Here is a 24429-nt window from a genome sequence, read left to right as displayed (position 1 = left end):
GTTTGATCTAGTACATTGCGGTTGTGCTGTCTGTAGGAGAATTCTCTTTTCTTCTACAACCTTTTGGAAGGAAAGCAGAGCCATCTTTATTGCCAGAAGTTCTAACCAGTTTATGTGATATGTTTTTTGTCTTGCTGTCATTTCCCCTGGGCAGTGAGGTGTAGGCAATGTGCCCCCCCCCCCCATCCTGCCAGTGATGCATCCGTTACTGTTATGTGTGGCTGCAGAGAAATTAAAGGTCTTCCTATGCTCATGTTGCTTGTTGACCACCAAAGAAGGCTTTCGTTTACGGTTTGCGAGACCACCACTAGAACGTCTCACCGACCTGTTTTATGTGACCATTGCTCCATCAGTCACTGTTGTATTATTCACATTCTTCAGCATGAATGGGGTATTATGAATATGCCAGCAGACCCAATAGTCTCATACCCTTTCGGACGGATCGGCATCTGACCTGGCTTGACAAGGGGAATGAGTGTTTGCAAAGCCTGCGCTCTTTCCAATGTTGGGTATGCTGTGGCTGAGACTGCCCCCAAGAAAATATTTTTTCTGCTCTGAGTGAGACTTGATTTGTTCTAGTTTATTGAGAAATCAAGGCTGTGTAACAAGTGTATGGTCTGCTGGGTGTGCGCTAAACACCCTTGTGCATCCCTTCCTGTTATAAGCAAGTCGTCAAGGTAGGGGTATACTTGTGTAGCTTTGCAGCATAGATTGCCGCAACCAGTGCGAGCACCCTGGTGAATACATGAGGTGTTGACTCAATTCCAAAAGGGAGTACCTTGAATTGGTAAGGTTTATTTAGTATTTTGAATCCGAGGTATTTTCTGTGAGCTGGGAACATGGACATATGAAAGCATGGATCTTTCAAATCTAGGGTTGTGTTGGGAATGAGGGACGTTTGCCCCAGTCTCACCAGTGCTTTTGAATGTGGCAGAGGCCTGGGTGTTTGCAGTAGGGGCTCGGGGAGGGTACAGGGGTGTTGCTAGGGGCCATTATTTGGGGGAGTTGGGTGTGTGTTTTACACGGGTAAACATGGGGAACCAAACGCCATCTTGGATAGTTGCAGCCATGTTGGAGTCGAGGCCCAGTACGGTGTAAAAGACAGGGTGGCACACACACAGAAATAAAGCGCATGCATGCAGGAATAGGTTGCTGATCGGGCACCGGTGAGAAAGGCCAGAACTGCAGAGATTCATAGGACCTCCATTGTCTCATGTTGCCAACATTTCGTATCCCAGAAGGAATGCGCCCTGCAAGACCACAAGAGGGTTGAGAGCTCCCGGTAAGAAGCGATCCCACGAGAAGGAGGGTACTAGCCTCCAACCTGCCTTGTTCCAACTCTAATAGAGCCCCAACGCCCCATCCCAAAATTCCTAGCATTCCAAGGTGCCAGCCAGCCCCCCAGACCACCGACCATAAAACTGTTGGACCCCCAATCGATCAAGACAGATCAGAAGTCAGGGATTATTTGCCTTCACCATCACTTGATTTGTGCTGCGAGGTGCCGGGAGGGATGAAACACAGCCAAAATGAGGGTGGGGAGCTTTGTGAGGGCGCCAACTTGTCTGGAACCAAGCGATGGCCTCAAAGTCTCTCCTTAGCCTATATCTGCAGTACCAGGTGCACATCGGGTTACAAATGGGGAATACATTGTTTTTCTTTGCTTAACGAGCGGTTAAATCGCAACTTTGTGCCTGCTGACCTACGAGGAGAAACCCACGTGGATGAAGATGGACAGATGGGGCTGGGACCAACGGCCTGGCATTCCTCATGGAGCAGGTAGCCTATGTATAGGGTCACGCCAACCAGCCATTTGGATTTGTACTATATGTAATTTCGTCATTGAGGACGCTTTATGCCTTTAAAAGACGTTGCTTGTACCAATTTTGCCAGAATGTTGCGTGGCAGCAGAGTTCTTTGCTGGCACATTTTCATGTGTGTAGAGTTAAAATGTTGTTCCCTTGGCAATCGGTGTGAAGGGCCTTTTTTCCGTAGTGGGTTTTATTTTTTCTGGTGCAAGCATTGAGGGGCTTCTCTACAGTTGTAATGTAAATTACCTCTTTTAGCAGGGGTATGATCTTCTGTAGGGTTGTCATCCTGAAGTTTTGTGGTTTGACATATTTGTTTGCTGGTCTTCGATCTAACACTGGACTCATAGTTGTGTCCTTTTTGGGTGCCAAAAAATAAATACAGTATATTCCTGCGTTTACCTGGTTCGCTGGTACTTCAGAACCTTTAGGTGTTGCAGGGGAACGCTTCCCTTTTGGGTTGATGATTGTGCAGTTTGGTTAGTAGCTCAATACAATACCCATTCCTTTACTGTACTTAGGACCCACTAAACTGAGGTTATTCCCTCCTATGTGTGGATGTAAGCTGATCCGCAACCTCCTACTGGGGTTGCATGGGAGGAGACTGGTAATGGGCCGTCCTTTATAGGAGGGGACTGTCTCTAGAGGCTTGCCCACTACCACGTTCTCTACCCCTGCGGGGATGTCGCATGGGTGCGTAACCTCCTGTTCCCAGAGTGTAGCTGCTCTGTAAGGAAGAGCTACCTGTTTGTGTTGTTGGCCTGGCGTGTTGTAGGATTGCATGGACTGAAAGAGCTGCCTGCCTCCACAATCTCCCCTCTCTGGGAATGCTATCTCTGAAGTGTGGTTTAGGGTGTTGTGATCCTATATAGCCTTCTATAGTGCTTCATCCCCGGCTGTACCGAACAGTCATCCTCAACAGGTTTGTCCAGGAGGTTGGTCTGCATCTCGTGTATGAACCGCAAGCACCTAAGCCAAGGATGTCTTTTTATAATTGTAGCCCCTGTAATAATTCTACATGCTTTCTCTGAGACATCTACTGAATGCTTAGTTACTGCTTTAGAGGTTTTTTCCTCCCCGTTATTATTTTTAACATTGCTGATCTAGTGGGTTATGCCATCAGTGAGTTGTTATATCTCGCAACATTGATCTCAATCGCATCTTGCACGCATGCTTTTGGATTGGCAACTACAACCTTGTGGGAGGCAGATGTTGATATTCTTCTCCCAAAAGCATAGTTTTTGCTTTCTTTATCTGGTGGAAATTCACTTGTAGATGAAGGTGCTCCGCTCCTCTTTTAGTCGTCGTTGATACTATGGAATCCACCCAGTGCTGGTTCCTTATGTATAAGGGATCAGTAGGTGCTTATCTGTAGGCCTGATGAGTCTGGTCTCTATTGGGTTGGTGAATGGTGCAATTGTCTTAATCATACCTTTTAACAATGAGATAGCTTTCATCAATGACGTTGTCTATAAAGTCAGTCACTTCCTTTGGTTCCACCATTTGCATATTAAATCGTGCTGCTGCTCTTTTTATTAGGTCAGCATACATGACTGGTTCTGTCATCTCTGGGGATGGAAGGGTATCATCATCGGGATCAATCTCTAGGTTACCATCCTCTTCTTCAATAATCTCCTCTTCAGAGTATATCTCTTCTTCCTTCACAACGTTCCCTCTTGTTGTGTCTCCTTTATTATTTGAGGTACCATTTTAACTTTTTTTAGCAACCTCAAAGAAAGGCTGCCTATTTCTCGAATGGGAAGCTTGTTGCAAAAATTCATGAAAGATGCCATCTTATCTAAAAGATTTGAGAATCTTATCTTCTGACCATGGTGTTCACTATGGTTGTTTTGGATGGAGGTCTAACGCTTCCTCTGATAAACCTGTGGCACCCTTCTTCTGAATGGCAGAAGAAAAGAGTACCCTTCCCTTCCAGAGATGTGTTTTCTTAACTATTTGTGTTTTATCTATTTTTTGTGTTTTCTTTGACCCAGTGTCCTTCGAAGTATGTTTTTCCCTACTTGAATTCGAGACAAGGTTTGTGGGTCTTTGGTTTTGGCTTCGATGTAACCGTTGAATGTTTTGATCTCTTATGTTTGTGTGTGTGTCCGGCCTGTTTCGTTACAATTTCTGCCGTTATCACTTTTGGTGTTGAAGTGGAGACGTCTGTGTGTTTGTCGGTCATTTGGTCTTGGGGTCATGTGCAGCCTTATGGACGGCAGGGGTGGTCTGCACTGCACAACCTGATGTCAGCCCTATGGGCTGGAGGGCTGCTCTGAGGAAACGTTAAACTTTTCCTCCATTTCTTGCTCTTCAGCTTCGCTTGTGAAGCCAGTGCCAGTTTAATCCACCTCAGGGTCTTCCGCGGTAGCAGTCGACTTGCCCAGCTTCTTCTTCGCCTGCATAGCGTGGGCTGTCCAACTTTTTGTACAACGCTCTTAATGTTTTTGGCTTGAAGAGCTTACAGGCCTTGCACCGCACGTTGTCGTGGTCCCTTAGAAGGCAAGGCTCAACGCACTGCGTCTCCTTCCAAGAGAACTTAGTATTGTATAGTGGGCAAAATTTAAAAGGAGTTTTCTCCATTAGCAATGCTTTGAACAGGCCAGCTAAGTTTAACGGTTGTATGTAAATCTGCAATGGGGTTAAAGGCATTCTCTACATTTTCTTTAAGTTTAAGAAACTTAAGCGCTCCCTCACTCTCCCTACTGCACCGCCTTTTCGACATGTTGGGCCTTCTGGCATTTGCCGGAAGGGCCTTTGATTTTGTCTCTATGATCGGTTGTGGCTTTCAGGGAGTTTCAGCCTCGGTAAGGCCTAGGCGGTCCTTCGACTACAGAGACTTTGCGTTTAGGAACCAATCTTATTGGTGGAAAAAAACAATATGAGGACGTTGACACATGAAGGATCACGGGTACATGTAGAGTACAGTAAGGATAGTATAGGGAAGCCCCTGTCAATGCCCCTTTTTTTCGAATTTGAAAAAACAATATGTAATACTGCGCACCAACCACTAGATGGTGGCCTATACAAAGAATGTGAATCTAAGCAGATTCACAAGCTCCAGAAATACCTTTCAGCCGAAGATCCTCCATAGACTCTGATTTGGCGCCGCAAGTTTGGCCGACCGCTTCAGCGCGGTGGCCATTTTGGCACAGAAGCCTTTCTCCGCCATCTATTTGGCGCCAGGGACGTTTGGACGTGGCTGACATTGAAGCCATGTCTAAACACCATTGCGGCAAAAAAATAAAAAATAAAAAAATACAAAAAAATCGAATGAATAAATGTTTTCAGAACGGCCGTTTGTATTTTTAACTACTTCTTCGTTTTGGCCATAAACGGGTTGATATTAATGACAAGTCTCAGACCAGCTGCAATACTTTTACACCCCGATTCATGTAATTATTTGCGCGTAAAACGCAGATTTGTGCGCCATTCTGCCCGAAAATACCCATACCTCAAACAGGGATTTTCGGGCAGAATGGCGCGCAAATCTGCGTTTTACGCGCAAATAATTACATGAATCAGAATGTTAGTGTAGAAGTACTACATTCTTGCAGTGGATCTCTTGTACTTTAATGAAACATTAAATGTTCCCGCACCCCCACTTGCTGGCAGTCTCAGCAGCGAGACCAAGGATTGCATGGGAATGGTATATGAACAGGGACGCAGAAGCCTTTCCGGTGCCAGTGATAGTTATTAACTAAGCTGGCAGCTCTGGCTTTTTCATTTGGGGATCACCAGCAGCATTTTTTGTAATGAGAATTGGTGTCTGCTAGCTGCATGACCAGACATTTTGGAGTCAAAAAAACCTCAGACTAGCAAGAGCTGATCAGTCCCAGATGGCGGATATAAACACCCGCTTCAACGTGGCAGACCCTCATGGTATTCCATGCAATACTTCAACATGTGAATGATTCTGTTGAACCCTCAGGTGAAGTCGATCCTGTAGATCTGATGAAGCATTGCAAAACACTACACATTTATCACGTGCATGGATGTTGCGCTCGCCAGCAAGTTTATGAATGGATTCATAGAGCATCTGCTGTGCATTGGTCCTACCAGGATGGCAAGTAACAACATAATCAGATATGAAAAGACCAACGTGCAAAGTGCTGGTCAGCCATTTAGACTTTAGGACCTTTATAACACACATTACCCTTTAAAAGGATTACATTAAGGCTGTTTGTATAGCTAGCACCTCTTCTTCAGTGATGGCATAGAGCCAGTCTACATCTGGAAAAACACATTACTGTATGTCAGTGGTGGTGATATTGGACAACATTGTGCTAAAACTACATTCATACTGACACCTGGTTTGTCGACTTCCATAATAAAGGGTTATTCAGGACCAGAGATCCATAAAACGAAGCCTGAGGGGACTGCCAGTTAAGTTGGTCAAAGCCAGTTGGTGCTCTATAGACAGGGAGCAGCATTACAAACGTTGCACAGGTGCAAGTGTGATTTTTCACAGTATTAGCTTTAGGGCCAAAATGTCCCTGGGTCAAAAATGCATTATTGTAATGCAGTTTGGCACCAGGGCAAAGTTAACTCTCAATTCCATTTGCATCAGTGCAAAGTATCTCTAGTATTTGCACAATTCAATAGTAAGTTGTGACTGGAGCGTCTAGTCAGTGGCTTCATCTATTGCAACTGGCAAAACCAATGAAGCCTTGCACTTATTTCACACTTTTGAAGGCTGGCCAAATCAGAAAGGACTAGGCGCATGTCTATTTTGGAGTATAAACAATGTTTGTGAGACCTTGAAACACCAACTGTACATGTATAATGAAGCCCCTCCTCTCCCCACCAGTGTACCTCATTAGTGTGCCTGCTGAGCACTGCCTTACACCCGCAGGGCTGGCACTGCTGCGTCCGCATTATATTTAACACAAAAATAATAATAAAGGTGTGCACACACCAGAGCGTGCAGCAAGGCACACCCCACTCACTGCTCCTGTGGTTGCTGAGCAACCAGCAACAACAAGAAAACAAATGTTAGTAGTTGTGTTGTATGTGTGAACAGGGTTCAAGACTTTTTTTTAATTAAATCATTTAATCGATGCGCTTATTTGGTGCATGATTTTTGTAGCGTTTTTATTTGATTACATTTATATGCGCTCTTTTGGTGCATCTGAACGTCCTTCTCATTTATTTATGAACCTGCATCTGTAACTCATGCATGTTACAGGCGCAGGCTCATAATGTTTGTAGTGCACTTCGAGCTCTTCCCGCGCCGAAATGTCCCTGCGGCCTGACAGCCGCGCCGAAACGTCTAGCTGCTAGAGAGTAGAATACTGGACCAACATAACCAAAGCAATTGCCAGGTCAATCTGGGCACAGCTCATCTTCCACAGCCCTTAAAAAAGAGTTGCCTTGTAGGTGTGCTTTTTTTTGTTGTTTACGATTAAGATTGTGTACGGTATGCATATGCAAAGAACAGAAAAGAAGTAGGTTTAAATGGAAATGTATAAAGCACTAACCTATCAGGCAAACGCGATTAACCCGATTTGGTGTTGCGTGATTAAATAAAGTGTCATTCATGAGTCCATAAATTAAATTATTTGACATGGTTGTTAGAGTTAATAAAAGGTACTGTTAACTCTACTGCATATTATCAACGCAATATCCCATTTGTGGTGTATATGTTCTCGAGTGCTGTCTTAATAGTACGTTGAGGGAGCCCCAATTTTGTAAAGCTATATATTTTTTTTTATTTTTTATTTGGTTACTCAGGACGACCCGATTAGAGTCTGCCAAACTCTTCATGCACGGTTTAAGGGGTGGGTCAGTTAATTAATGTTAGAGCCCCTTCCAAGGGTGCAGCTGCTGACAGCTAAATGTCCTTCTATATGTGCTTTGAAAGCCAAGTTCGATATTTTTAAAGTTTAACTAATCAGTTAGCCCATTCTAGTTATGCCATTACGGGCAGGCATTCTTCCGTTAATATTGTAATGGAAAGTTAGTAGGTTGGTCCAGTCCATAATTAATCAAAGGTGTTTGGAGTGATTTCACTGATATTCCGTTCCACGAGTCTAAACTTGTTGTGGACCATTTGGGTGATCCTATGGTTGATTAGTAACTACTTCTAGATGTGTGAGTTATCAGGATACATAAATCTGACATTGTATATCAATATAGTCAATTTCTTTTGTGGATTCAAGATAATGGTTGGTTATTGAACACAAAAAGTACATGTAGTATTTTCACAAAAAGTGGTGCATTTCATTGTCCGTGTTTAGACCTCCCGGAGATCGTTGGTAAAAGGCATATGATTCTAGTTTCCTGTCGACGTAGTGCGTTTTCTCGGTCCCCCACCCTTGCGTGCGTTCTGATGCATTTACCAAGTTCCCTGGATAAAGATCGGGCGAATTACAGAAGAGTATTGGTGGATGACTTACCTTACGGCGAGGCCAGAGAAATATGCTGTAAAAGTTAGTGGTGGTTGTGAATGCATTACCTGTTTGGACTTGTCCAAGTAGGAAGTGTAATACAATTAAAATGCACGAATGTGAAATATTGTGTAATTGGAGCATTTGTAGTTATTAATGAATGAGAATATAATTAGAAAACCCAGAGGATTGTAAAATAAGTTATTTTCTCTTTAATTGTAGGAGTTAATGGGATTTAAAGTGATTCATTGAATTACATAAGTTCTGTGAATGTGATCTGCCAAACAAAGCACTGCTCCAAAGACGATTACCAACTGAACCTAAATTGATGATTTGTATTGGTTCCTCCGTGTACTGAAGGTATTCCATAGCGTGTTGAAAGTTTGTTATGAACCATAAAACACGAACAGAAAACTAAAAAGAATTTGACGTCTCCCCAGTGATTAGGAGGCTGGCAATCGTTTGAATTAATGCAACCCTCTCCGATTGGGACCTGAATTGCCCACTCAGGCACAAACTCGAGGGTCGACATACTTAGATTTTCGAACCTGGGTCCGAGTCATGAAGAGCAGAATACGAAGTCTTCATGAAGAGGAATCACAAGGAAGTTCTACTAGCACCTGAACCCCTAAAAGTACTTGTCTGATTGTGAAGCTCTGCCCGGAATCTGTAGACGCCAGACTTCCAATGACCAAAGGAACTGGCAATCCTGAGTCTGCTTGCTTGCCATGCCAGGTAAAGCAGAGTTTCAAATCTGAAGGATTCCCGGTCAGCAGAAAACTCCAGCTGCTCTATCTCTGTGCAAACGTAGCACAAAGTCAGAAGCACAGGAGTGAGAGCACTGGCAACTGACAGGTGCAAGTGATTGAAACCAGAGATAAATACACCAGACACCCAATACACCCAAATACAAACCCTGAACTCAAGTCCATGTTCTACCTGAATTGCCTGCACTGTACACCATCTGCATAGCTAACACCAGAGGTACCTCTTCACCAAATGGGAGTGCTACTCAGCACCCAGCTCCAGTAATAGCTCTCTTTGGCACAGTAGACTTGCCAGAGAATCTACAGCAAACTTTCCTGGGGATCCTTTTCCTCGCCATAAGCACACATGGAACACGGGAACTATTACTGCGGACATCTCCCATTGTAAAGACCAGACTGTTGACTTAAAGTGGACTAACATTTCAGAAAATATTCTACTGCACATGGATTGCCTTTGGAGCCAAGTCCAATCTTTCTCATTTGGACCTAGAGTTCCCAATGTGGGGGTGAGGGAGGGGGAGGGGGATCTCACAGCATCACAGGCAGTATCCTACACAACCAATCACAAGCCAGTCTCCTTCCATTGATTCCTTTGAGTGATCTGACTCCCGGTTAAACCTCTACAAGCCTTAAAGAACCCTTGGGGTATGAAAGGTCAAAATGTATACCCGAAACTCCAAGTTGTGGTTGACCGCCAACTAGTAGGGCCAAGAGCACATCTATGGGAATTCTGAACCTGTGTTACTTTCCTGTAAACTACAGCAACAACTTCATCCACACAGGAAATATTAATGAATAAATTGATACATTTTGGTATTCTTGACTACCCCACCCCTCTCCTAAGAGTTGGCGTTGTCTGCTCGACCACAAGTACCGCTAGGGAAGCCAAGGAAAGCTTAAAGGGTGCGGATTTGCCCGAGAATAGGAGGTTATCCCCATACAACAGAGTTTCAGGCTAGTCCTCCATACCAGAAGCACTATAAAAAACCTCATTCTTCTAATTCAGACTTCACCCCAGCAATCCATAACCTTTCACAAACAGTGGAGACCAAGTACCCAGAAGTCGCTAAGCTCACAGAGGTTCCATGTAATAATGTCGCCACAAAAATCTTGCCATGCAAAAATATCACCGAAAAATGGGCGTTTTTTGTGGCGACATTATTGCATGGAAAATGCGGGGGACACCCCCGCAACCCCCAAACTTCCCTGTCCCCATATATATGGTCACCCATATAATATCGCTGCGACCTTTTCCCGGCGATATTATTTACGGCGACCATATATATGGGGATAATATTACCCGATACCCTCACAGCGTGCACAATATAATACACATGGGCTGTTAACTTGTGAAACGATACTTTTGAACACAGTTGCGCCATGGAGTTGGCAACTCTAACTATTTGTGCATACTAAACACTTGGATGATGGTCATAAAAAGATATGACTGACTGTGCCCCAGCCCTAACAGTCTTGTAGAAGCACCAGGCTGACCCGTTAATGCCTCAAATCCAACATTACTAGCCACTCAGAGGGGAATTTTGACACATAACCTTCTCTGCAACATCCTTTTTATTATGGTAATAACATTGACTGTTTTAAATAGCCCTGTCACATAATGCAAAAAGAAACCAGCTCGCAAGGAAGCCTCAACTCTCCCATGCCGTCAGGGTATCAAACGAGGTCAGCAAGAGTTAACAGTGTTTGGACGCTTGAGCATTGAACCCCCACAATGAAATGTATATATCCATGATGATATGTGCCTTTTATGACCCAGCCATCTTGTTCATATATTCAGAATCCCCTTTGTTGTTACCAGGCGGACATCCCTGCCCATGCATGGTCAGTATATTCTGAACTGTCTAAACAACTCGTGTACAGCATTTAACAGATGAAGACTGATCTATCACCGATAGTAAATAATGTACCTTTGAACCATGTTTTGCAAGTAATAAGATACAGGTCTCTGAGGTCATCGGACGAACAAATTATGGTAGTGAGTGCATGGGAGTGTGTGGCCACAAGGGCAAATGTCACATGGTCGGGGCATCAAAAGCAACAAGAGTAACTCCACAGGATACCGATCCGATGAGCCCAGCTGACCGAATGACCAGGGACACCTCGTCATCTCACCACGTGCCTTCTACCCAATTGGACTCCTCCAGCCCTATGTCACCTTTAGGTGACCACTCTTAGTGTCCAATCCCGATTGTCTTTATACCCCTCAGGCCTTCCCCCAGTTAATGACGTTTTTTGTGTATATAACCAAAGTGTAACATGTTTCCTGCAGAGCGCTCTCGGCGTGAGCAGGGTGGTTTCTGCTTGCCCCATTTTAGATAAAACTTTCATTACCTCCAGCACTTGGTCTTGGTCCCATTCCCTCTTGGGATGCATCATTATTGAATCCCGCGAGAGGTTTAATTGTATTTTGGGGGTCTCTCACTTACATTGGTGACCCCGACGCGATAGCGTTCTTTTCCGTCCTTCTGACACAAGATGTCCCCCTGCTTTGACCCAGAGCGCGCTCCATCAAGAGCTACCCACCAACGTCAACCGGTACACCTAGACGTGCGCACGCAGTAGGGCGAGCGGGTACGGGATCCCCCTGACAAAACCCAAACGTACCACTTGCCGGAGCCGGGCGTGGTCTTTGAGCGAGGAGCGGTGCACTGACTGATCCGGTCCAGAGGCTCTCGGATCAAGACGGACACATGAGTATCAAGTGCGGGTGGTATTGAAAGGTGTGTGGGAATCATATTAGAGGGTATTGGGACAAATGACATAATTTTGGTGAAAACGGTGGAGAAACAGAGCATAGGGGAGAAAGGTACAAGGGTCAGGAGCTATTCCCCTTTTCTCTATATTCCAATCTATTTCTTGTCTATCATATACAGCCATTAGGACGGTGATGGAAAATAAGGTGTAAAGAGGTTAAGGGATCCTATCATTTGTTGGGGGGTGGGTGGAAGGCAGCACCGCATAGTGCTATGTCAACTAGTACAGGATATATGAGTGTGGGAAATATAAGGTAAGAGTAGACCGTAGGGGTCTTAAAGGAGGACCCGGAGTGTCTTAGAAACGCTTCTTTCCAATTGTATCTTATCTATACCCTTTTTCTCTCCCTTCTGGGTGGGCTGGAACAAGTAGAGGGGAGGTTGGGAATTGGAGGGGGGGGCAGCTAAGCAGGGGCAGTGGGGATATTAGCGACGGTAAAGTGTAGTATATGTCATTTTCATTTCTTATTTGTGTATGAAAAATAGTGTTTATGTGGATAAATATTAATGAAGAGGTTTTGACATTGCATAACGCGTGGTGTATTGATAGAGATGCTGCCTAAAAGTGTCAAAAAGTAAGTGAACAATTTTGATTTGTGAGCAGGATTGCATAAGTGTGTTGAGCTCATCACATAAAAGGTGTACGAATATGTATATAAGAATTGGGAATTGATTTACACCGAGAATAGCATACAATGGGTGCAGAGACGTTCCAAGACCCTACTGGGGTATGCTGATAAAATAAATAAGTACCATGACCAGTGGGTCGTGGAGCTGAAAGGAGAAGGACTGCCCCAGGTTTGGCCACAAGGAGGGTCCTTTGATAAAAGGGTACTAGACATGGTTGCCACTTGCTTGTTCATTAAATATAAGGGAAAACAGTTAGAGAAGAGAAATATTGGATTTGTGGCGCCTGTTCGAGGAAGTGCCCCTGGAAAAATGTAGTGAGAGTAACACATCTCCCCTGACAACAGCTGGCAGTGAAGGGCCAACCATGCAGAGTGAGGATATGGTAGAGGTAACACGTGTCTATCCCTTATTGTCAAAACCAGTACCTGCAGAAGGATATAGTGATCCCGAATATGTAGCACAGCCCACAGCGCACCCCCCCCCCCCCAATTAAATCATCCAGCACAGCGCCACCCCCTTATGAGAACCAGGGGACAATCAGACAGGTAAGTATCCCCACAATCGATATTGACAAACTCACACAGGATTTATATTCATGATTAACGATGGCTTGGGCTGAGTTATCCCGCCTAAGAGCTATGGGAGAGTAAGGGGAGGGGGGTGTCACTCACCCCCCAAGCAGAACGTGATGAGACGCCTCAGCCAAGCGTAGGGGCAGGAGAATATGGATGCAAGAAGGGTGATATACTATTTCAAATAAATGACACCCACAAAAATCATAGAAATAAATACAGCTGACAGTGAGCGCGAGGTAGAAGAGGGAGGAGTGGCGTCAGATCGGGAAGAGGAGTATTGGAGTGACTTCGAAGAACAAGAGGAAGAGGGAAGGAGGTTGGGGATTGCTACCGGTGGGACTGGGTCGAGAGAGGGGTTGTCTGCCATGGAGGAGTGGAGGGGAAGGCTAAGAAACAGAACAGGGCGCATAGCTGTGACTGGGAAGAAGGCGAGTACCATAAAGAGGGGAAAAGGGTTACAGCTGCCACTGATACACAGGGGGACAGGAAGGCCAAATTACATACCATGGGCTCAAATGGACAAGGCCAACTTACTCAAGCAGCTACCCCCACTGTCAGGAGGCACCAGCAAGTGGATATATGCATTTGAGAAACACAGCAGGAGTGCCCTTGGCAGTGGGGGATGTTAAATGCCTGCTGGTATCTGCAGTGGGAGACCAAGCCAACAGGGTCTGGGCGAAGGCAGGGTTCCCCGGAATAACGTTGGACTGTGACCGCCATGATGGGGCCTCGTTGAACACCGTGCGAGCGCGTGTGTGGGACGCATTGAGAGACACATTCTCAGACACTCCAGATTTACAGTCAGTGATGAAATGTACAATGAAAGATGAGGAAGATGCGATGTCCTTCATTCTCCGGGTGCAGGATGTGTAGAGGGCGGAAACGGGTACTGCCTGGGACCAATCAACGTCCCTGTTTTACTTCATTGTAAAAAGGGGGCTCCCGAAGGAAGTGCAGAAGGCCCTTGATAAAATAGCTGAGATAGAAGCCAAGGGATGGCCTGAAATTCAAAGCATCATAGTACACCACTGTAAGAGGATCAAAGAGAAGGAAAAGGAGAAAGCCCAGCGGCGGCTGGCAGACGAAGCTAAATTAGTGCAAAGCAAACTATTGAAGGTCAGTGCAGTAGCAGCAACCAGCACGGCAGGAAGGGAGCGAGAGGAAGAAGATGGCCAGACAGGAATGCCAATGCAAATGGTGGCGAATTGGACAGGTAATGGCCAGGAACAATGGTTTGGGGAAAATCAGTATGAGGGATCACAATGGCCATCACGAGGGGGCAGGGGCAACAGAGGTGGATTTAGGGGGTCGAGAGGAGGAGGTACAGGGTACGGAGGACCCTGAGGGGGAGGGCAAGGACAGTGTTGGAATTGTGGGAACATTTTAGGGGAGAATGTCAAAACAGGCCGAGTAACCCCTACCCAAGCGAACACCAGATCGGACACCTCCCACCTAGGTAGCCCCTATGGGCTACCGATGGGCGGGAACAGGAGAGAAAGCCAGCTCGATCCAAGAAACATGAGTGAGTGCCCGATGCACACGCAGAACACGTCACCACACCCCCAGGGCCATGACAATGTTACCCCCATGAGCAATAAGGCGTACTCTACAATAGTAAATGGTGCGCCAACCACACCGTGTAAAGGGACAGCAATGGTAACAGGAAATGTTTTTGATGTAGATGAACTCCCGTGGCATTCAGCATAGGACAGCCCACGGAGAGCATTTGCGTGTTCAGTACTGTCGACGACCCGTAACACAGCAGAGTAACCACTGGTGGGAGCGGGGATAGGAAACAAACAATTCATATTCATGGTGGAAGGAAGGTTCCCGCTTTCGAATCGGACCTTGGAAACGCAGGGGTTCTCTGGGGCGGTGGTCGAGGTTCCATACACTGAAGAGCTAGACATAACGGTGGGGGAGGGGAACTATATGTGCACCCCTGCTGTATTACGAAGAGTCACCTATTAATTTACTGGGGAGGGATCTCCTTAGCAAACTCAACATTACTATTTCCTTCACTGAAAGAGGGATCATGTGCTCCACACCAGGCATATGTGCAGTTCGCGCAATGTTAGTGATACATACACAAGAACATTTCCCTCAAACGCGCAGCATACCCGTGAACCCGGACATGTTTATTCAGGGGCGGAGGATTCTTGCGAAAGTAGTGCCAGAGTTGAAAAATAAAAAATGGAGAGTGCCCTCAGTATTTGTCTTCCGTCCAATCACAGACCCGGAAATAGTGCCAGGATCCATAGTATCATTAGACATGCATGCAGTCAAAGTGTCATCCCAAAAGATAACAGTAATAGCAATGGACATGCAGGGATGCCAGTGGAGAACAGTGCTGTGCATCAATGCCAATACGGCCCTGCGAGAGCTGACAGATGAGGAACTTTTCCACGATTCAGAAGATGACAGGGAAGTGGTGATGGAAATTGCTATCCCTTGTGATGTTATGATTCAAAGAAGGGAAGTACCACTACCCCTCACGGCAGTCATTAAAGCCCCACCAGCATACTTTGAGGAAGATATGTCCCAAGTGCCACATCAGTTGTGGACTACAGGCCCACACGGCGTAGGACTGCTACACAAAGTGACCCCGGTGAAGATCAAGCTCAAACAAGGGGCCATTCTACCCAGCAATAACCCGCGTCTAAGGAAGCAGAGGAAGGGATAAAAGACACAATGTTTGCACTGATGGTGCAACAAATCATAGTGCCATCTAACCCGCCCTGTAATACTTGCATTTACCCAATCAAAAAAGCTGAGGGAGGGGCATGGAGGAAGATCCAAGACCTACGCCCCGACGTAGTACAAAAAGAGTTCCCTTTTGTCCCAAATCCTGCCTCAATTTTATGCAGTATCCTGACAGAAGCCACTTACATCAAGGTAGTGGACCTAAAAAATGCCTTCTTCTCAATTCCACTTGATCAAGGGTCATGGTACCTGACGGCATTCACACTAGGGGGGAGGAGGGGAGAGATATAGGCACTGTAGATTGCCACAGGGGTACTGTGAAAGCCCTAGTATCTTCAACAGAATACTGCATGAAGATCTTGGAAACATACACACGACCAGTACCCATAATTCAGTACATAGACGATTTTTTAGTCTGCGAAAAGAATGAAAATGAGTGCAGAAAGGATTCTATCACTCTGCTACCGCACCTTGCACAGAAAGGGTATAAGGTGGACAAGCAAAAACTGCAATATTGCCTGACTGAGGTACTATATCTAGGTCAGTTAATATCCAAAGACGGTAAAAGGATCATACCTGACAGAGCAGCGGCCATAAAACCCGTAAAAGAACCCAACACAGTAAAAGAGATGCAAACGTTTCTCAGCATGTGTAACTATTGCCGTGCATGGATATTGGATTACGCAGTGTACACAAAGCCTCTTTTACAGGCACTTAAGGACGGGCAGCGGGAAAACACAACCTTGCAGTGGACACAGGAAATGTACATCGCTTTTAACAGCCTTAAAGAACTGATATCCACGGCCCCAGTTCTTGCAACCCCTAATTATGAGCAGGATTTTTACTTATTCTCACATTGTAATGGCACACTCATGACGGCTGTACTGACACAAAAACATCTTTGGGTCACAAACCCCTGGCATTCTACAGTGGAACTCTAGATGCAGTGATGCAGGGACACTTGCATGTGAACAGGCTCTCACAGCCGCAGCGTTCGCAATAGAAAAAAACTCTACCATTGTGATGGGATGCTCTGCACATTGTATGTAGAACACTCTTTGCCATCCTTGAAAGATCAAAAAGTACATTCACAACTCAAAGGGCCACAGCATATGAACTGATTATTTCCAGTGCAAACATCCATATAGTGCGGTGAAAAAAGTGTAAACCCAGCCACATTTATCACAGAAGATTGCACAGAAGAAGATATGCAACAGCACAACTGTGCCACATACACAGAAGAAGATGACACACCCAAAGCACACGAGAATGCACTGCCAGAAGGGGAAATATACTTTGTGGATGGGTCCACCTCTATAGATTGTGAGACGGGAGAAAAACACGTAGGAGCATCAATAGTGAGAGTAGAGGACGGGGAGTTTGAAGTAATTTTGCAAAAAAGGCTACCACCGCATTTCTCCGCCCAAGCAGCAGAACTGGTAGCGCTCATAGAAGCGATGCACACCACGAGAGGGTGCATTGTAACAATTTATACAGACTCTGCCTATATGACAAAAACAGTACATGGAGGGCTAGCAAGGTGGGAGAGAAGAGGGTTCAGGAGGGCAGATGGGTCCCCACAGTCCAGCACGCAACATTACTAGGGGAATTAATTGATGCATTAAAAGAACCTGCACTTGTAGCAGTTGTGAAGAGTCAGGCCCATACGCGAGGTGATGACGTCATCTCACTGGGAAACGCGTCGGCGGACGAAGCCGCAAAAGATGCCTCCTACTTGCCAAAACCCCCAACAGGTGAGTATGTGTTACAGAAAGCAGTGGAAGATACACAGCCAGATGAGTTCAACTCCCTACCGGTTTCTCGAATAATTGAGCTTCAACAAAATGCATCAAATGAAGAAAAGGAAATGTGGGTGAAGAGAGGGAGTAGTCAGTCAGCCACGGACATACTATGGAGACAGAATAATACAGGTAAGTAGTGATGCCAGCAAAATTGTTAGACGCTGCATTTAAACAGTTACACTTCCCCGCCCACAATGCAAAGCAGCATATCATAGCAGGCATACAAGAAAATCGGTTCGCCCCCGGAGTACAGGAACAGGTAATTAAGCTGATAATAGAATGCGTCACCTGCCAAACGTATAATTCTGGCATGACATTACGAACACTTAGGGGAACATTACCAAAACCTGAAGTACCCTTCAGAGAACTGCATATAGATTATGCAGATATGGGGGAACGCTGTAACGGTGCTCGATATTTGATTGTCATATGCCCCTTCTCCCGGTGGGTGGGGGCTGGCCCCTGTGCTCACCCAGACGCACTGGGTGCCGCCAAGTTCTTAGTGAGAGGCGTTTCCCAGCTGGGGTATCTGATCTCATAAGCTCTGACAACGGAACACATTTTGTGAATAACATGTTCAAACACATCACTGCGATGTTAGAGATAACACACAAGCTCTGCACGATTTATCATGCGCAATCGAATGGAGTTGTGGAAAAAATGAACGCCTACTTAAGAGTAGATTGTCAAAACTGTGCCACACCCTCAAGAAAAACTGGGTGTATTGTTTGCCCCTGGCACTCTGAGAAGAGAAACGAACCCAGCGAGGACCACCACCACCATGAGATTGTGACAGGAAGGAGAATGCATACGGCCCACTCTCTGTGCAGCCAATCAGATGCACACCTAAGTGCGACAGTTCTAGGAGAAGCGTTCCATGAGTATCTTAGAAATTTGACAAGAGCGGCCCGAGCTATAGCAAACAACTAGCACCCCCATTTACACAGGAAAGCGCTGCTGACACAATAACACCAGCCACAGATGGCCTGAACTGCCAGCTGATGACAGGTGACATGGTGTATGTTTTGTACAGCGATTGAATGGACCAAGGTTCCACGGCCCATATAAAGTAATATACTGTACGCCAACCGCAGTCAAGGTTCAGGGCTTAAGGTACTGAATACACGACAGATGTTCGAAGGGCCCATGGGAGCACAGATCATGAAGATAACAGGGACGAGCATAGCACCCAAACATAAAAACTGGAAACTGTGGGAATGTAAGGAGACATGTAATGAGTAAGATAGAAGTATAAAGATGTATTTTAAAAAAAAAAGGGGAAAATGGAAATAAATGTATAGGTTCTCAAAGCATCGGTGGTATGTGTGACAAGAGGAAATGTAAAATAAAATGATTTCTCCATCTCTCTCTTATCTTTTTCCTTCCTGACCTAGCGGTTAAAAATGTCTAAACTAATGAATCGATCCTTCCTTAGCAGTAAGTTAACCATACAAGAATTTGCCTCCCTCGGTCTCCTTCCCCCAGACTCGAGGTGTGGGGGAGGAAAATGGAAGGACGTAAAATACAAACATAATGATCTCCACAAAAAGTCAGTGAGTAAGGTAAAAGAAAAGTGAAAATAAGAAAAGACGAGCACAAGCAACCAAATGTACAATATGTATAATATGTGAAATGCAAAAGGTGATATTCGTGATTAATAAATGCTTTATCTCATCTATTAGGGGCTACAATGGGCATGGATGAGGCCCAAACTATCATGACCAATAGTGTAGATAGAGATAGAAGAAGGAGATATATGTATCCTAGTTATTCATTTGAGTGCATGCTGTTTGTGTGTGCAGTATTATTTTTCTCCACATTGTTTGGCCTGTTCTTGTATTGGGTCATCAAGTATATCTCAGTTAATACTGGCCAAGGGGGGTGTGGGTATAGAGACCATTAAAAAGGGGACCCATCTGATTTAGGACGAAGTTGGTGTGGGCATATGGGTCCAAGAAAATGAGTACAATGGCACTCCAGGTATTACACCCAGTGAAGCAATACAAGCCACACCCCAGTCCTCAGATGTGAATGAATCAAGTTTTAGTGTGTACACAATGAATGATCGAACCCCCTCCGAAATTACTTGGGTACAGAATCACCCATACCCAACAACCATGCTAGCCTCTGAAACAGCCACAGTAAAAGATGTAGCCACTGGGAAGGGAAGTGATGATGACAACCAAATGACAACCGCTTACTATAAATTGTATACACCACGGGAGGGGAAGGAGGATGGTGCACGGGCACGGGGAAATGGGATAGGGGGGCCTAGCAGGAAGAGAGAGGGAGGGGAACAACCCAGCACCTGGTTTGACAATCTTTTTTCATGGGTACCGCCCTGGCTAGGAATGACGGTAAACTCCTCGTACCACTCGTCTTTCTACTTCTCATTTTTTGTGTGTGTCAATTGTGACTTCGATGTTGAGCAAACGCGGTACCAAATGATGATGGTGACAATGGGTCGTGCAAATGGTGTGGCACAAATCCAACACGAGGCAGAAGCACAAACAGGGGAAGAGTTCAGAACCCAAGTATAGAATGACCGCCATATATGATACAGGGCATATAGTGGACAGTCTATATCACACAACCATAAAGGAACCCAGAGAATTAGAATGGTACAAGGAAGTATGGGTGGATCTGGAAGGTGACAGGGGATGTATGTATATGAGCTGCACCCCGGATGAGTACGCTAGAAGGGGACATAGCCTCAGAGCAATATGTAGGGCATGGATGCAATAAAGGGGACACTTGCATAGGAGGAAGCAGTGGCGGAAGAGGAGGAATGTAAGAGATTGGGACGATTACATTATTTGTTACTTAAGTAACGAAAGGGGGGAATGAGTGGAAGGAGGGGATACTTCAGACCCCCCCCTCCCCTATTCCTGCACTTCCTAGGTAGGCCCAGTCACGGCTGCTTTGGGTCCAGGGCTCCGGCCCCGAAGCACTTGCGTGGGAATGCCCCTGGAACCGCGACCCCCCCTTGTGACGTCCCTCATAGTAGCATAGAACAAGAGATGGATACGACTCATTTTGTAAAGCGCCAACCCCATTTTGTAATGTTAAAACAATTGTGCAATTCCATTGCAAGCCTGCAGCTCTCCGAGCCAGGCGCGCACCGCAAGAAAGTGCCTCCCCCACCTCCTCCCCCTGTTCGCCGTCTCTACTGTCGTTCGGTTCCCATGAGAAGACTGTCTGCGAGAATGCAACAAAATCCACACTGTATCTTCTGCCTTCCGTCTTACTTCACTGACCCAGATACAGCCCTGAGCAGGGGCCAGGGCAAATGCCATTTGTCTCCATAAACCCACCCAACACCTCGGCAGACCCTGGCTGTAAAAACATGATGCCCCCAGGATAGTGTTAACAGCTAAAGATGACCTTTGTGTTCACCTTTGGGTTCGGCTTGGATCTTTTATGCTGCAACCTAGTCACAGCCAATATACCTCTTTCAAACAGGCTCTTGTAAACCTAATACAGGCCAATGTGTATATAAGTAATCAACATAATATGTACGACTAACCAGAATTCCCCATGTTAAACCTCAGCAATTAACGTATGATGTATATTAGTGCGGGACATAAGAATGCAATTGAAGATAATTTGCAACAATGCAATGCATAATCGATATGACATTGTACACACTAGCACGGAGCTACCTCATGTCCATTAACCTATAAGTTTAAGTGTAAATACATGTGCACTAATGTGTGAAAATAATGTAGCGGACAGACCTTCTCAGTAAGCCATGATCCCCAGCAAAGGTGTGCATGTAGGCCTCAAGTTATGAGCTCGTTCATTTCCTTATATACGCAAACGATAAGCCTTGAATCGAATATGCATCTTTTGAACTCTGTCGTTTCTTTTTATTATGTTAAGAACATTGAGTTAAGTGTGGAAAATAGTATGTTTTAACCTAGTTCGATTTAAGTGCAATTCAGCAAGCCATGTGCAAAAAGCCTGAATGTACAAATGCGTTTTAAATAGCGGTCATATAATGCAACAAGAAACCAACTCGCAAGGAAGGCTCAACTCTTCCAAGCCGCCAGTGTGTCAAACGAGGTCAGCAAAAGAGTTAATGATGTTTTGACGCTTGCTCATTGAACCCCCACAATGAAATGTATATATCCATGATGATATGTGCCTTTTATGGCCCAGTCATCTTATTCATATATTCAGAATCTCCTTTGTTGTTACCAGGCGGACATCCCTGCCCATGCAATGACCCCAAGAGCTCTACGCCTTGTCAGTATATTCTGAACTGTCTAAACAACTCATGTACAGCATTTAACAGATGAAGCCTGATCTATGACCGATAGTAAATAATGTACCTTTGAACCATGTTTTGCAAGTATTAAGATACAGGTCTCTGAGGTCATCGGACTAACAAATTATGGTAGTGAGTGCATGGGAGTGTGTGGCCACAAGGGCAAATGTCACATGGTCGGGGCATCAAAAGCAACAAGAGTAACTCCACAGGATACCGAGCCGATGAGCCCAGCTGACCGAATGACCCAGGACACCTCGTCATCTCACCACGTGCCTTCTACCCGATTGGACTCCTCCGGCCCTATGGCACCTAAAGGTGACCACTCTTCGTGTCCAATCCAGATTATCTTTGTACCCCTCAGGCCTTCCCCCAGTTAATGACGTTTTTTGTGTATATAACTAAAGTGGAACATGTTTTCTGCAGCGCGCTCTCGGCGTGAGCAGAGTAGGTTCTGCTTGCCCTATTTTATATAAAACTTCCAGTACCTCCAGCACTTGGTCTTGGTCTCATTCCCATTCCCTCTTGGGATGCATCATTATTGATTTCGGCGGGAGGTTTAATTGCATTGTGGGGGGGGGTCTCACTTACAATTTACCCCAGTTCAAATGAAGTATCATTGGCTAGCTGGACCCCAGCCCCATCATCCTTTCGGCAACTTCAGCCCCTTTCACAGACCTAACCTTTCAAACATATGGGACTGACTATGCCCCAGCTTGTTCAATCATTTGGAAGTTATGGCATGGACTATGATCCACTCAACCAGCATTTCAGGTTTTTCAGCTGCTGGGACTATGCCAATATATCAACAGTTTGCCCCATTTCCCCAACAGGCAGGTCACCCATGCGCTCTACCTCTTTACTCACAGTAAAAGGGGATAGTAAGGTTGTCCGAGGTGGTGGCATTGGCATCAAGATGACTGGTGCTGCTGTTGCCGTTGTCACGAGCCACACAGCGGTAGGGCCCCACTTTGCTGGGTTGCATGTCATGGATGTGGAGTAACAGCCGTCCATTCTCACGGGTGATGTTGACCTCGTAGTACCAGCAGCGGATGGTGTTGGGCTTATCCAAGGTCACCCAGGTTTTCATCCACTGGAAGGGAGAAAAGAGTCAGTTTGAGGCAGTGTTCGGTGACCCAGACAGGGAGGCGGCAAGGTCAACTGGGCATGGCAAGTTCTCCTGTGACAGATTAAACAAAGTATAAGGGGCAAGGAAGGAACACAAAAAGGTAAGGAGAGGTCGGAGAATGCAATCCTTAATGGATTATTTTATTAATAATTGCCTACCCTACACTTTCAGTTGAAGTTTTTCCTGCTTTAGACTACATTAAAGATTTGCTTTGTGGGAGAAACTATTATCTCTGCGTTTACACCTCAGACCATCGATCAACCTTCTCATTTGGTCTTACATTTCAGTAAGTCAATTGCACCTAGTGGTTTTGTTCAACGATCCGGTTTTCTTTCACTGTCTTCTAGCAGTATTGAGATCTAAGAACACATACCAACAGCTGCTGTCCATATAAAGAGAAGAGGCCAAGCAAATCTACATAATTCCATTATAATGAGTTTTTCAAGAGTGAAATGTGAACCACTCAGTTTCTGGGCATGACCTAGACTTCTTCAATGCTACATGTAGTTGAAGGGAAATAAATGTAAAGAGAAACCACATGAATTACAGGGGAAACCAGACCACTTAAGGAAATGTATAGGATAGCTTTGACACAGGGCCACTTCAAGATACACATTGACACTACAACACACAGTTGACAAGGTGTTTTATGTACATTTTCTTGGAAGGAGGATGCCAAGGAGTACACAGACTGCATTGCCCTTTCCATGTTTGGAATTTGAAAAGAGACTGAACACCTGCGTTAATTGTGATAGAATTGTTTGGCAAATACAACAAGAGTGCACATGGGCAGTAGTGGAATTTAAGCATGCAGCAGGTAACAGATCTACTGATATGTGCATTGTATTGATGGCGGGAAGGGGACCCTGCCTCCCAATGTATTAGGAATTCTGGCCAAATAGGTTGAATAACCAAGACAGGGGAGGGATACAAGATGTCAGAGGAATTTCATAGACATTTTTAGAGCGATTGGAAAGTTTCAATTGTAGGTGTGGAATGCCCCTGAACAATGTAATTTTAATTTAGACAACAAGGCCACAATGTTTTAGGTGCATTTATGTTGGTGGTTCCATAGTGCTAAACCTTGCTGCTGTCATGCATCTTTAAAAACAGTGCCCCTTGAAAACCAGGACAGTACCAAGCCCGAAGGAGGATAGATGCAGCAATACAATAAATCCAGCTCCAGAAAGGTTGGAGCCAAGCTTGATGCTATGCTCAATCACCAACAATCTGGCATTGCTGGTGCCACCCACCTAAACCCAGGTTTCCTATGCCCAGCCGCCCATGGAAGCTCAGGATGGGACAGAGCAGACCGAGGCCCACCACTCAGTCTCTTCACCAAAAGCAGAATTATGGTAGGCAGGTCACCCAGTAATCCACAATCCTCTACGGTTTCTGAAGATGTACCACCACAGACTTTACCTTGCAGGCAATCTGATACAGATCTGCTCAGTTCATACAACCTCCGAGTGCGGGCCTACTTTATTCCCCTTCCTACCCATCCCACTATCTATTCTAAAACCTCCAGATCCCAAATGCCCCAAATTTCATCCACTGCTAGCACTGATCGATTAAGAAGAAG

General features: G+C 45.4%; 1 protein-coding gene across 2 annotated transcripts in view; it reads right to left on the bottom strand.

Moving 5' to 3' along the window:
• Nucleotides 1-24429, bottom strand: part of LOC138530138 (uncharacterized) — a 249224-nt gene that overhangs the window by 97929 nt on the left and 126866 nt on the right. For both annotated transcript variants that reach the window (XM_069640885.1, XM_069640886.1), the window contains exon 3: nt 22586-22811. In XM_069640885.1, coding sequence (XP_069496986.1) covers nt 22586-22811 — 226 coding nt within the window. The remainder of the gene's footprint in view (nt 1-22585; nt 22812-24429) is intronic.

Source organism: Ambystoma mexicanum, chromosome 1q, assembly GCF_040938575.1.
Source record: "Ambystoma mexicanum isolate Mex_15411 chromosome 1q, UKY_AmexF1_1, whole genome shotgun sequence".
Taxonomy (NCBI): domain Eukaryota; kingdom Metazoa; phylum Chordata; class Amphibia; order Caudata; family Ambystomatidae; genus Ambystoma; species Ambystoma mexicanum.
Note: the sequence above shows the minus strand (reverse complement) of the source record. Positions and strands in the feature narration are given on the sequence as shown.